Here is a 15793-nt window from a genome sequence, read left to right as displayed (position 1 = left end):
TGTGTGGATATGTTAAATTTAGCATTACCAGAAAAAAATCAAGAGTAAAAGGCTAATTAAATGGTCTATTTTGTAACTTCCAAGTTTTTGTAATGAAGGGGCCTTCATTCAGTTCTTTCTCATGCATATAATACAGTTTTTGGCTTGATAGAGCAAGTTCTTCATATAACATATGCAGTTTCATCTGCGTTTCTGAAACTACATTTGACATTAAGATGATGACAATATGTGATATAACATAGAGTTAATCATCATATCATACAGAATTTATTTTATATGACCATCCTATCATTGCTTCACAATGCGTATCAATGCAGAAAACATCGCCGATAATGCGAGTTTTCGTTTTGATCTGGTGGTAAATTGTGGTGGGATCTTTATGCTTTCTGTTAGTGATATTGTGACATGAAGTTTGATCACCTGAAATCCTTAACTTGGTCAAAATCATAAGAGTTTTAATGCATCATTTGTTAATGTTATATTTTCACACTCACGAATCAGCAAGAGCGTTATATATTTTATTGACCACCAAAAATTTATAGCATATTGAGAATTTCAATACTTACAAAGTATAGGTTTTAAGTTTACAGGTATGTATTAGAGCTGAAAATTATATTCTGGCAGTGCTGTGCAACATACGGTCAGACATAAGACATCAAAGAATTACACAGTGCATACATTCTGTGATGTAACTTATGTTTATAAGGCATCTTACACGTTTGTTTGGATGATTCTCACAGCTTAATTCATAAAACCTGATGGTTTTCAATAGCTTACTGATAACTCTTTAATTTGCAGATTAGATAAATTTTATGTTCATGTTCGAAATATGCAGAATTGTTTTATTATTATTTAATTGTGTGCATTATATGTATCAATAGATGATAGCGGCTATCGTAGTATTGCCCTCGAGATAGAAATTACGTTATTCATTATATTTAAAATATGTGATTGTGGTTTCTGTTTTAATGCCTGATGCAGATCTATAAATTGTCTGATTTCGTCTTTATTAACATAAACTTCTCTTTGGTGGAGAAAATGTTAAGCCGAAAATAATCTAAATTCCACATTATTAATTACACAAGTGCATACAATTAGAGTTTGACTCGCGGCGCATACCTTATAAAGGTAGATTAGTATAGTGTGTCCGTGGTTTAAGCTGATAAGTCGTGTTTCCTCTTTCATTGAGATAACGTTAATTTCAACCTGGCATTGCATTCTTCAGCATCGATCATCTAGTCACTATTGATTCGTGATAAGGGATAATTGTATAGCCTATTGTATATGTCGTGGCGCAGCGTCCGTCGTCCGTCAATTTTTCACAAAAAAACCTACTAGTCATGAACGGCTAGAATGGATTTTGACCAAATTTGGTCTGAAGCTTTCTTTGGTGAAGAGGAACCAATTTTGAATAAACAATGTGTCTGATCCCCAAGGGACTTGAAGGAAGGGGCAAAATATAGGAAATGTACCAAATTCTTTAAAATCCTTCTGTAGAAATAATAGATTTAATTCAAGTCCTTCAGGTTGGTAGCCTGCGTTGTTGGCCTAGAACAGGTTAGCAATACGGGCCCAATTGGCCTCTTGTTTCAATAATGCACGAGAGAAGAATGTAAATATATTACAAGAAAACGGAAAGCAGTTTACAGATATGGAAATAGGAATAAAATTATCAAATCTGACAAACACTAACCATATTGTATGTATAAGACCGACCACTTTCATAATTTATGTAGTAGTAAAAACTAATGGCTTGATATTGTGAATAAAAAAAACTTCAAAGCCTCGAAAATTGTCGTTTAAATTTCATCATAAACACATGCACTAAAAGTTTTTGATCAATCGATTATTATTTAAGAATGATAAATGTCACTTAATGATGTCATTATATTGTTGAGCTATATTTAGCTATCAATGTCCATCTTACAAAGAGTACTGATGATGTCTCATTGATAGCAATACTTAAGCACCCAAAATGATAACATGTCAATTCATTTATTCAAGTGTCATTGAATGTTATTGAATACAATCCCAGTTGTGAAATTGTGTAAGATAATTACTTAATTATGTCGGAGATTTGCACATTTGTTATTGTGTCTAACCATAAAATTATCAATATAATCGAGGCCTTTGCGTAATTTTTACTCGCTAATACAAATCAATGATGAAAATGAATAATATCTTGTTAAAAAGCTACAATGTGCTTCCTAATTACATGCATTATCAACATTTATTTCAACTTTTTTACCCTTTTTAAATTGTTTTATTTATAGTCGTTCTCCCTCATTAAGTTTCAAATAAGCGGCAAGCACGATTTTATAAATAGCTAAGTACTATACAGAACACCAATATCCTTACTCCCTGTAATCATGATCCGTAAAATTCACCCTCATTATACCACTTAATTAAGAGACGGTATATCGTATCATTGCAAAAGTAAGGTCAGCAATTATTTACAGAGACGGAGCCATTAAAGATACCAACAACACGCACTCTAGATTAACAACATCAAAAAGATGTGCGCTTTTGTTTTAAACATAAAAATATAATTTTGAAAATAGAGGATCTTCCATGAGTGGCTATGTGATATGAAATTTATCAAACGAGATCAATAATTTCATATGCTAAGAGCCTTTAGGCGAGTGGTATATCAGGTTATTTAACGAGTCACGAGTCACGAGTGTAAGATTATATTTACCACATTACTTTTAAATATAATATATAAGTAAAACTTTAGATTTCGTATCTATATAAATCAGTATAAATACGGCACGGATGTGACGTTTCCGAGACAATCATGCGACGTCATATATAGATTATGACGTTTTTATTACTACGTCAAAACTATATATGACGTCACAATAGTATTATTGTGTCTTACGATAATTATGATATGGCCGTATGACATGACTGTATGTGATAAAACATGTTTTAGTCCACCTGTTCGCGACACATATAATAATTCTGATTGATAAAACTACACGTCAGGAATATTTAGATTATAAAACTACACAAGAACATTTAGATTATAAAACTACACCGGAACATTTAAATTCAATGTTACATGTTTTATAATTATAGATAAGCAAGAAGTATTTAGATGTACTTTACACGTCACACTCAGAACGGCTGCTTGCATATCAATATTTGAACAAGATTCTAGCAGTATCACAGACAGTGATTAGAATCCATCAGGTTATCACTAAATCATGAGAAAAGGGTGTTGTCCTCCATACCACACATGAAGAATATACATCATACATGTACATCATATATTTCATTTGCTTCTTTGCTGCTCTCTATAGATTATTATTATATATTGTGAAGTACCCATCCGATATACAGATAAGTACACACAGGCTCTAGATTGTATAGTTCATATTTTCATTTGTATCGAAAAGAATAGACCCCTTTGTTAAAGTAAAGCAGATAGAATTTTTTTTCAGAACACAAAGTATCCATTCATCAATAGGCTTTTTGTAAGTTGCCATGACAATTCATAATGACATTATTCTCGACCTTTTCCGTCTGTCTTCATAATACATGTATACCTGGGTCAAGTTCATCAAGAGGTGATTAGTTTCATTGCTTGATAAGTGAATATTGCATGCTTCAATTGCTTAAAAACCTTTGATGTTTTCTTATTCAAATTACAAGTACTTGTACGGAACAGAGAGAGTTACATTTATTAATTGTTATTTAAACATTGTTGTTAATTGAGATATAGCTTGATCACCTTTCGAACACCTTAATTCCTAGCGTTTTTAGTCTGGTATTTTATTTGGCGTCCTAACATATTACAGTTATGGTTTTGGTCGTATGAGTTTCAAAAAATATTTGCAATGTAAATTGTATACGTTTTTGTGGTCAAATGACGTTTTTGACGTGATGTTATCGGTACACTGAAGTATACGCTTCATCTGTTGCATTATGTATGTATTCAAATTACTTAAGTTCATTTACCTGGTTATAGCCTTATATGAATCTCATTATCTTGTGTCAATTGTATCAACATTTCATTCAACACCTCTGACCCGTGGAGGTAAACTCAGTAACTGATAGTTCCGCCCCTAAAAGTTAGATAATGGTTCAAGCGTCATAGATTGTATATCTACCAAAATATTCCGCGTAATATCAACACCAAAACGTAGAATTTCTATTTTGTATCAACCACTTTCCAAAATTATGGATGTTTAATATTGATCTATCAAATAATAAGGTCTTTCAGGAATGCATCCTTGAATGCAAACTGCGGTATTCGTGTAACTATAGGCTTTGGGTCGTTTACAATAAGGCGAATCTAATGTTACGTTTGATTATGCTACATTAAAACGTATCTCTGAAGATACCAAGCACGATACACCACCAGGAAACATTATATTGACAACAGACAAAACTGTGGCCGTGCTTCTCCAATGAATGAATAATGCTAGATATGAACACAAAGTGAAGGAAAAACTTGAAAATTTGTTTTTAATTAGTGACTTTTTATTTGTTTTCACACTAAATCCACCTCTCTGGTTAGCAGATTCTTTTTCTTCATATTCTATGATGAAAAAATCCGAGAATGGAGCGAAAATCCGACGTAATCATGACGTGACAATAGAGACGTCGACGTTGTGTATTGATTTAGAAAAAATATTCCATTGTAAAATAAAAAAAATAAAAAAAATCGGACGTTTAAACGAACTTAATGCTATCAAGTAGTCTGAAAAACTAATTATGAGCATTGATGTAACTATTTTTTAACTTCATAGGATTTTGAAATAAATTTTGTTTGCAAACTTTTGTGAGAATCCGCTACATTTCTTTCATACCCTTATGAAGTTACAAAATAGTAACATCAATACTTAAGAAAGTTAGAAATATACGATGATTAGAGGACCATATCACTCATCTGGTTTAATTCAGTAATATCAAACAGTTATCTGGCATAGAACCTGACACAACAATGATCACATCATGCATTGCAGTTATGGATTCAATTTACATGAAGCTGTCAAATTCAAAGCAAATTTTAAAGCATATCAAGTTGATATATATATATGTGATTCTGATGGCATATAATTACAGTATAAGCTATCTAATTCGAACCCGCATTCCTCGGATACCCCCAATTCGTCGAACTGATTGCATGGTCCCGATCGTGTCCTTATACATTTAATGTAACAAAACCCCGGATAGCTCGAAAAGCTATTCGTCAAATATCCCTTATTCCTCGAACAGAAACATATCCCCGTTTCATCAAATAAATAGTATTAAAACATGTTTTCGACGAACAGGTGTTTGGCCTTGAGAAATTTTCAAACGCTTTTTATGTAATACATATTTTTTTCAATTTAATATTGCTGTCAAAAACTACTTTCATAAAAATTCAAAATGCTGAAAATCATTGTAATTAAAATGTCAGTGACACCCACCGTTTGCCATAGTTTGAGACCAACCACTTTGACTGTCGATACCCTGCATTCTTCGAACTATTGATCTGGTCCTTTGCTATTCGAGTTATAGGAGCTTTACTGCAGCAGTTTTACCAAATGCATACATATGATACAGTGCGTGGTATGTATCAACCCATAAGATTATTAAACTTACTGTTATGTCATTAATTTGGCGTGTGATTTAGTTTGATGACTTAAATGGACAGAGAAAACCAGTCGTCGCGAGTCGGAACGCAAATAAAACAAATGTCTTTCGACATCAGTCAGAGCTCACGAAATGGAGCCGCCATGAATAGAGGTTGGTTTATATCAGGCGCATACGAAATGATAGCGCATATATATGTTAAAGTAAAGTTTGCCATCGAATGAAACGACGCGTGCACAGTATGCATGCTTATCGACGAAAATAATTCATATAATTGAAATTCACTATAGCTATATATGTAAGCCGTATGTTTTCTATATCTTTGAGATGTGAAAGTAAATAAATGGCTGAGATGGTTGCTTTTGAAGCGAGTTACAGTCATTAAGCAATAGAGACTATAACACCAAATGGTAATCAAAACATCTCAGTTTAGAAAGACAGTCTGTGGAAAGTAAAATTTAACGAGTGCTATATTTTATACATACATTGGTCTTGTTTGATCTCAGTATGAAGATATATATACGGCAAAGAGCTGACACCAAAACCGAAATCAAATAAAAAAAAATATATAAACAAATATATTGTTACAGCAGGGGGTATATTATATAGCGTTTACGACGCTGGTGCTTAAGATTAGATACATATGGTGTGCGCAGCCATAATATTAAAGCAAGATATAAGATATAAAGATTATGATATTTTCATCTGCATAGTGCGAGACCTCCCGGTCGTATCACTACCACAGCTAATTGCCCAATTTCCCCGATTGCCCCCACTGGGAATGAATCTGCGGATCAGGAAACCATCCGACCGACCATGAGATATGGACACATGGAATCTTCATTGATACTTATCATGTTCAGACCACGTGTATATTTCCTTACTAGTGAAATTGACGATAAACTTGTGGTGATAACTGGATATTCGTTAACACTTATCAGTAAGATCGCTTCACGAACGTTAGTTATATGCACCACATCCCGGTTGATTGGCGAAATCTTCCAACTCTCCTGTGGAGGAAATGTTGATGCTCCCTCCTCAGAAACACGTGTCCCAAGGGTCAATCCGTGCCTCCTTCATTATGTAACACCTCAAGTGTGAAAGCATTTTACATCATATACACATTTTTGCATCGTTGCCTTGTCGCTTTAAAAAAAATCAAACACATGGGGCGATTGTTTAGAGTGACGTATTATGATATGTAGTTATTACTGACTGGAAACCCAAATACCATAGTTGATGTTTCATGCAAATGTCATAAAAAAAACTTCATTTGCGAAGCGAGTGTCCAGTATCATATCACTACTGGAATCCCATGTGGGAACAGTTGCCAGGTAGTGGTCGTTGGTTTTCTCCGGGTATTTCTCGGCTTTCCTTCACCAACAAACCAAAAACCCTGTCCTTTCATGACCCTGGCTGTTCATAGGATGTTAAACTAATAAAACCAGTTATCCAAAAATATGGGATTGAATGCAATTGAAAATTTAAAATAAATACAACGTTTATCAATACTATTGAGAAAGTATTAATGAACCAAAATATAACATGTGCTGCAGAATTTCGGGGAATACAATATTGCTATTTTATCGAGTATTCCATGGATCTTGAATTGTTTCTTAAAATTTAAATAAAAATCAAAACCACTGTATATTTTTAATTATTTCGCATGTTTTAAATGACAACATGTGGTATTCTAATTTTGAATTAGAAATTCATCAATATCGATTTCTATAAATTCGGAAAAAAGAAAAGACATGAAATACTAGGAATCACCAATTTTTTTATACATTAAGTATTTTACAACATAAGGGTTATTTATTTCAAAGAATGTAGCGGTAGAAATAGAACGCAGAAAGAAAGGGAGAATACAACATAAAAGAAAACATTAATAGAAAAGAATGCTACACTCAAAGTTCAAAAGTGCTGAAATGGGGCATCGGTTCTATTTTGGTCTCTTCGATTCCCCAACCCCCTCTTCAATGGAGATGATTGTAACGCCTACGCTGGAGTCGCTTTATTTCAACTGTTTTCTTCTATGTTTTCACGCATTGTTAAGATGCTCCAGCGCTGACAAAAATATTTTTTCTCAATAGAAAACAGGAGCAGATTAATATGTATTTTTCTTCAGTCACAAAAGTTACTTACGGTATACCATTACCACGATTAAAAAATTTTAGCTTCTAATTTTAATTCAAGACAAAAATATTAAAAATAATTTTTAAGTTGCGTCCCAAAAAAAAATCCGTCATACTATGTCCTATATAGAATGAAGTACTGGTTGTGCATGCACAAAAAGCAAAATAAATCATTTTATATTATTTGTTGTGTTAATTAGATATATACATGATTAAACATCACTTGATTGTTCAAATGATACGTATTGTTTACGCTTTGTCGGAGGTGGAACGTCTTTAAATATCCATTCTTCATTGCTATTTTTAAACAAATGACAGAGAAATAGTACCTGTATTCGCGAATGAAACCCCTCAAAATGCTGCCTAGAACGTATCACTGTAAAAGTTATGTTAGAGGGAAAAATAAAATAGTTTCGTTGGCTATAGAAATTTAAACCGTCTTAAATTAAACACATGAATAATCCTTTATATTTAGACATTACAGTACACACAACACGAAGAAAACTACGAAATTTTAGCCATTCGAAAATATACCAATCATATTAAGTTATCTGGGGTTAAAACAGTACAACAAACAATAGCATATTTGTTTGCAAATTTACGAAAATCGTTTTCCGAAAAAAAATCGTTCAGGTATATACTGTTTTTTACTGTGTCTGTTTCCATCCTAAACAATACTCTGTAAACAATCTAAATTATACCTGACTGTAGGATTTTATTGGGATCTGGGGTAGTAGAAATTTGATATATACAATTTGAAGCTTACTAAGTGCATGTTGTTCTCTCCTAACAATAAGGTTGGGCAGATCGTCACACCTTCTCCTCCTCCAGTATGTACTTAATCTCTGAATCTCAATATCTAGTTAAATGTTCTCATAGAATGCATGTAGTAAGATCCCTTTTCCCCTACAAATAACAATCTAAAGCTATTTCAAACGTTGATTAGGTTTTAGCATAACTGACGTCCAAGGCCTGAACATAGAAAAAGTTACAGCATACATACATTGTATCAAATAAGACAATTAGAAAAAGGGCAAAATAATGAAATAACTATCAAATTGTGGGTATAATAGGCTTGCTATATTTAAAGCAATTTGAATACGATATGTATTGTCCCTTTCAGACTTACATTGAAATGTAAATGCGTGTTGTCTTGTATGCAGACGGGACTATTCGCAAAAACCATTAATGTTAAAGTTTGATTAAAACAAGTAGTCGACAAGGACAAAAAATATTATGGATTTTAAAACAGATGAATGTTGTATTGTTCTCAAAATGGCATGTAATATGTGGTTGGGGAATGTTTCATATTAAAGTAAGCATTTGTCAAACAAGGTTTCATAAATGAGATTGACCGATAATTAGGCGTAACATATGAAATCGTCAACATTCGCCAATGTTCTCAAAATGAGAAACAATATCATATACACCGGTATATTATAGGTAAAACATCATTTTAACGGGAATCAAAATGTCTATAAACTACATTTTCATAACAACCCCAATATCAGTGTGGAAGATCACGTGACTCAAAATGGTATATTTCACAGAAAATGTCGACAAATTCAGCCACTTTAGACATATGTTTAAGACAGAACAGCTTATATAACCACTCAGTTCATAACCTAAAACTATCTCTGGGTTGGTGTTTGTGTGACTGTGTAATCTTGTATCCGAAATCATATTAGTTTTGGAAAACATTTTGCTAAAGGATTATGAGATCGGCAATTTGAGCTCAATCCACGAACTGCCAATCGTTTTAACGTCATTATCAATGTGACGTTATGCCGGCGACCACAAGAAATGACTGTTCCGTCTTTGACAATAATTATATGTTTATTCATTAAAGATGCAAACTTTCTTTAGATGTCCTTTATGAAAACTTTATAAATGTACCTATAATCTTTGAACTGCTTGGTAATTAGTGGCATCTGAATGTCATGCGGACAACGGCAATCCAATATTTTATGCTTTTCTGCTTCTGATTAATTTTATCATTTGTCCAATATAGGCATCTATCATCCCATAACTGTCAACCTAAAACACTTGAACAGTGCTGAAATATCATGCACAATAATACTTATTTGTATTTTGTTTTAATTAGATCGATCCTGATGTTGACAATCAATAGTTTCATGTTTCGCTATGGAACGTCTGTATGGATGTATCACATTTAGTGGGGGAGAGACTCGGATTTAACGAGACAAAAAGTCGAGCTGCCATGCTGTTTCCACCGGGAGGTAGACCTTCAGTAACAAGTCAGTCCCCAATACATTATATACTTATAGCACGGAAGCCACGGTCGAAGCTTGTCATGTTGGGGAATGTGGTAAAATGTCAACTCGTGTTAACTATAGACATCGCTGAGATCTGCTAACTGTGAGATTCACAAGCGATACAGGCTAAGATTAGGGTCCCAGGATAATGTACTACCTCCATATAGACAAGGCAAACACAAGCGGGAGCATCTTCTCCTCGGATAAAGTCTAATATTTACATCTTGTGTCTTTGCCAAGCATGTTATTACTATTGCATGTTGTTTCTTTAGATGATAAACGAACGTTAAATGTCTGTAACTATGTCACTAGTATTTGTCAGCTAAAAGAAAGACAAGGAAATGGGTTTGGCAATAATGTTTCATTTTTAAGTGTTTCTGTTTTATATGTACGGGTATATGGTTGTTTATTTTCTAAACAAGAGAAAATGTCTCTTTTCTATCGCTATAACCAATAACGTTTTGATATCTTGGTATGATCCCAGGCCTCATCTATACCGTTATTTCTTTTATACCTACAGGTGTAATACTGGCTGGTCTAGGGCAATACACTTATGTCGCCTGAGGCTGTATTACATGGCTAACTATGCAATAAAGCCTCATGACGTCATGGCGTCAAACAAAATCTCAATTTCCTCGGTAAATTTTTCGCATTTTTTCCACAAATTGAACTGGTTTTATCACGTAATATTTCATGTATGAAAAAATGACTTCCAGTCGTTGATTTCTTCGAATTTATTTCATAATGGCGGGATATTATAGTTGTAAAATTGCAATAAAACGTCGAGGTATGAAAGAAAAATACTCTTTCATAAGTGGATATGAAGGATAGAGATATTCTACCCTCGGGATCACAAAATGTTGCAAAAGCCTTAGCAAGCCTCGGGTTTAACTACATTTCGTGACCCTCGGGTAGAATATCCCTATCCTTCATGTCTACATAAGAAAAAGTCTTATATTATATCATAAATTTAGTTTACAGCAATTATACATTATATAGCTGTGTTCGCTGGCAATAAAAATGGAATACATTAGCTTAAGAGAAATGTTGAAGTCCATACTTGTCTGGTTAACAAAACGCAACGATAACAGGAAATAAATGTTGGAAACTATTTATAAATTATAAAAAAGTGTCTATTTGCATAACATCTTTTAGTGCACAGGGACCTTGCATGATTTTTTAACCTATATGATATATTAAAGAATAAAGGGTATGAACTCGACGGTCGAGAAAAACGGACCTATTTTTTGAAAATCATGATTTTTAATAAACGGACTTTATACACCATTGACGCTTATCATACCTTAAAGAGAAATATTTCATCTTCCAATGAGTGATTGATTAACAAAATTGGTTAAGTATTGACGAAATTATGGCTTGATGAATCGAGAAATTTACGAAAAAATGTGCTAGGTAGACATCCCATGTCCGCTCGAAATGTCAGTTCGCCTCTAATGGGTACCTCAAAACTGCTTGTGGTGTGGAACATTACTTATAACTATGTTTATTCACAATTTCCTTTTGGGTATTTTATCCCGTACTTTGTAGAAACTCCATCTAAACATCGTGTAGTTCACTTGCTGTTTACCACCACAACAGTAGATTTTGTGATTTCGGCTAGGTTATTGTATTTAATTATGGAGTAGAACTATTATTCTATGTGATTATGGAATAGTACCGTTTTGGATAATTAACAGTCGAATGAAATACAAATGCGTGAAGTTCGATAACACGTCTCTCATACATATATACATAATTTATGTATCTAAATATCCCATAATGAAGTAAGATGTGTTTCGGTTGTTGTAGAACATGTAACGGTCACCTTAATGATGATTTAACACATGTGTATTTCAATTTTTTGGATCATCTGTCATGCAGTACTATTCATCAATATTTCTTTGCGCACTATTGAAATCGAGACTATCCAGCCGTGTTGAAAGTATAGCATGACTATTTTTGCCTCAGTGCAGAGAAAAATGCTTAATACATTCTTTCCATAGAATAGATATGCGTTGCATGTTTTTCATCTGAATTTGTTATTCTTTGGCTAACCTTTGGTTGTTTGATGTTCCCCAATCGCCTCTCTAGAACTGTTCCGCTAGTTTAAAGTCAAACAAAAGCTAACAGAATTATAAACATTTCATATGGAGAGTCTGATCTGTGTCAGTTGGGTATAGAACAGAGCACTATGATATTGCTGTGCTCCTTCCGTATAACGTAGACGCAGTGCTATACATCACAAACTTATGTAGTAGGGGAAAAAACATTTCAACGATGCTACTGATATTTCACGGATATCAGTAATCCTATCGACGTCTCGACAGTCTTTCAAATACCCATTTTATATAAATATATATCTATAACTGGAACAGCGACTAACGTATGGAATTTGTGGTGGAAGCATTCAACAAACAGCAACTGCAATTGGAAAATCTCTTAAAAATTCACGGAGTTATTATACAAATGAATTGTATAAGTAATAGTCTTCATGATATTGTGGTGTTGTAAGAGTTTGGTATCATTGGATTGTGATAAATAACGTGACCAATACTGAAATATGCATTCGTCTCTCTATTTTAACCTCATATAGTGTTTACCTGTATTGTTTTTACCTGTATTTTTTTTATCTGTATTGTTTTTACCTGTATTGTTTTACCTGTATTGTTTTTACCTGTATTGCTTTTATCAATGATCTCCCTTCAATTTATTAAGACGTTATTGGAAATATTTAAAAATATGATAACAAAAACGGGAATTTATTCGCCTTTGAGAAGCCATAGATTAGAGAAAAAATATCATCATTTACCTTCATGAACAATATACAATACATATTTTCAGTATTCCACCAATTATTTAGGAATAAAACCAGGTATGACTTATCCATATTTAATAAATTAATAATTTCAGAGGACGTATTGTCTTTTTGAAAAGATAACAAAATGATAGACTTAAACCCTTCTATTGTATAGTATTGAGTGATGTTATTCATGAATTGAGCCTGAACTAGTCATTGCGCACGATTTTAGGGTTATCTCGTGTAGTTTTCTATTTGCTTTTCCATGAATCTCTTTCCAGTTCATCTATATTTAATTTATTTGACGTAATTTGTTCCACAGGAACAGACAGTAAACAAATTAGCGAAATACGGGTATCACAAATCTTTAGAAAATGCATCAAATTCACTCACTCAAAATGAGCGATATCTTCATTGGAAGTCTGTAAATTGTATAGACTTATCAAACGGTATGACCATAATGTTACCAGCTGGTAGGTACATGCTTGAAATAAGCTTTCTTTGATAGTTCTAAAAACAATAACAACAGTGCCTCAGAATGGAGGGCGTTATATATAAAGGACGCGTACCACACATTAATCCAAACAGACAGCATCACACTAGTACGTGTCGATTAGTTAGTAGAGCTCAACAGGTTACAGATGCTGTAAACACAGGCATGTGGCACCCCAATTCTAACAAATTACCGCCTAGACACAATCTTTATACACAAAGATGTTTTTAAGAACTGTCTAAGACTGTCTTCCAAATACCTTCAAACACAATTTAGATACGGTATTTATTGATAACTTCCGCTGTTGCTTTATTAAAGACATCTTGACGTTCTGCATTTAAACAATATGGGTGGCTTACGTAAAGGGAGACCGCTCAAAAGCTCATATTTCTTGAGTCTCTTTGATTGCCAATACTTCGAACGATAGTTATCAAACGCACACCTTCTTTGGGTTACGGACTTGCAATAAAACGGGATTGGCTTCAAACAACCCTATAACAAGTATGAACAGTATGACCTAGTAGAGTGCGGATATGATGTGGTAATGTTTATAAGTAATCTCTTGTAGTTCATTATTGATACTATCCCATAGTAATCACATCCATATGTGATATATCTTAAGTACATTTTATAATGACATCCTTTGTATCAAACTGAACGCTTTGTGATCCTTATCTCATCAAATTGTTTTGTGTATTTGATAGAGCTACCAATATCATCCATACAATTGTCAACGTCATGTATATTGAACAGATAGTTTCTTCTATCACCGAAATTTATGAATAGCTCATTAAGCCAATTTTTATTGATATACGTAACTTTAAATACGTTAATTGTTTTATTTATAATCAACTATCCCTCCATATATTAAGCAATTAACTTATGTATGTTAATTACCTCAAGTTTTGGTGTGTTTGTGAATGTGCCAGAATATTGGCATTTCTATATTTTTTATTCATAGTATCTCACTACAAGTTACAAATGTATTGTTTATTCTGCTATGTTAAGGTTATTTTTACTATCTGGTGATATTAAGCCTAAGCAGATCTGCTCTAGTAGTCATTATACTAATAATCTTTCTATTATTCATCTGAATGTTAGATCCTTTAGAAATCAAATAAATTTAGTCGAATCCGATTTTCTGTTTCTGATATAATACATCTCATTGAAACTCATTTGAATACTAATATTCCTAATTCAGAACTACTAATCAACTCCCATACAAATATGTTTAGGGTAGTACTCCAACAAACAGATGCTATCATGGGTTATCACATAATTCTAATATCATTGAATACATACACATCCAATGTAATGCGTTATGTCTGTATCCAATTGCGTTCATACCACCTTAAATGCAATCACAGCACCATCACTCCATATATTTACATATTTTGTCTTCTTTTGCATGTTCGTCGTCAAATTTTAAAGCGTATTGGTTTCCAAGTTGGGTAACTATGGTAGTCAGGATGACCGAATATATCATTCCGATTATTGAACGTTATAGCTGTCATTTGTTTAAAAATATACCAATGATAATTGTCAGATGTTTTAAAAATAAGTTTTGTCATTTTCAAAATTTGTTGAGGTTGAAAATTCTAAAGATTTGGAATTCAGACCTATTGTTGGTGGACAAACATTGATACTCCACGCATGACTCAACTAAAGTCATTTTCTAGATCTTACATATATTTTAAAACCATAATGCAAAAGTGTGAATAGCTATATCAAAGACGATTTTGATTTTCCAGAATCATCGTAATTGTAAACTTGCTTCCTTCGCGGTCCATGAAACACATATTGATAACATACTGTTTACTAAGTTCATTGTTTATACAGTGTAAGATGATAAATGTGTGGATGGAAGCAGGCAAGCTTGCGGTTCTCTAGTACAATCACAGTCTAAGGTGGAGATGCTTGTATCTGACTTTTACAAACAAAAGTTCAATGAATTCTTCTCTAACATAACAATACATCTGATGTAAGTGTATTTGAATTCTTGTCGTGTTTTCTCCCCATCAACGCGAAACTTGAAAGAATCCTGAGTGATTTATAACTGATTTTTACACGGAAGCATGCACGCCTATTAATTTACTGTGTCTTTATGTCTTTTATCAAAGAAACCAGGGAACGAAGCCCGGCTAGAGATTTAAAAAAACGTTAATGGTGGCAGTAGCCGTCACTTTATATTAAGTATGATGGACAGAATGTTTATATGTTATTGTATCAAAACTTAATGCAATGTAAAACGTTTCATGTACATGCATGCACCTATTCAATTTCTCATATCAATTGAGAAACAATTTGGTCAGTTGTATTTTTTTCTGATCGAACAAATTGAAATAGTACAGGTTTCGGGAAAAGATAGTTTAAAGCATATTTTGAAATGAAAATAAATTTGCCAGTTTCCTATTTCTCGCATATAAATGTCCAAGACACGTAGAATCAGTCGATTCGTTTGGCGAATACGGCCGAATTGATCGCGTCGTTGGTTTGAACATACTGA

The 15793-nt window shown here is 33.2% G+C and overlaps 1 protein-coding gene across 2 annotated transcripts in view; it reads left to right on the top strand.

Annotated features, from left to right (window-relative positions):
* The window catches only part of LOC138325344 (R-spondin-2-like), a 41339-nt gene that overhangs the window by 9970 nt on the left and 15576 nt on the right, over positions 1–15793 (top strand). The window contains exon 1 of one of the 2 annotated variants that reach the window (XM_069270933.1): positions 9872–9979. The exons of the other annotated variant lie outside the window; for it this stretch is intronic. Within the exon in view, the coding sequence (XP_069127034.1) occupies positions 9880–9979 (100 nt within the window). The 5' untranslated portion in view covers positions 9872–9879. Of the gene's footprint in view, positions 1–9871; positions 9980–15793 lie in introns of those variants that run through there. 2 annotated transcript variants of the gene reach the window in all.

This window comes from Argopecten irradians, chromosome 6, assembly GCF_041381155.1.
Source record: "Argopecten irradians isolate NY chromosome 6, Ai_NY, whole genome shotgun sequence".
Lineage (NCBI taxonomy): Eukaryota > Metazoa > Mollusca > Bivalvia > Pectinida > Pectinidae > Argopecten > Argopecten irradians.
The sequence above is the reverse complement of the archived record's forward strand: the minus strand, read 5'-3'. Positions and strand labels throughout refer to the sequence as shown.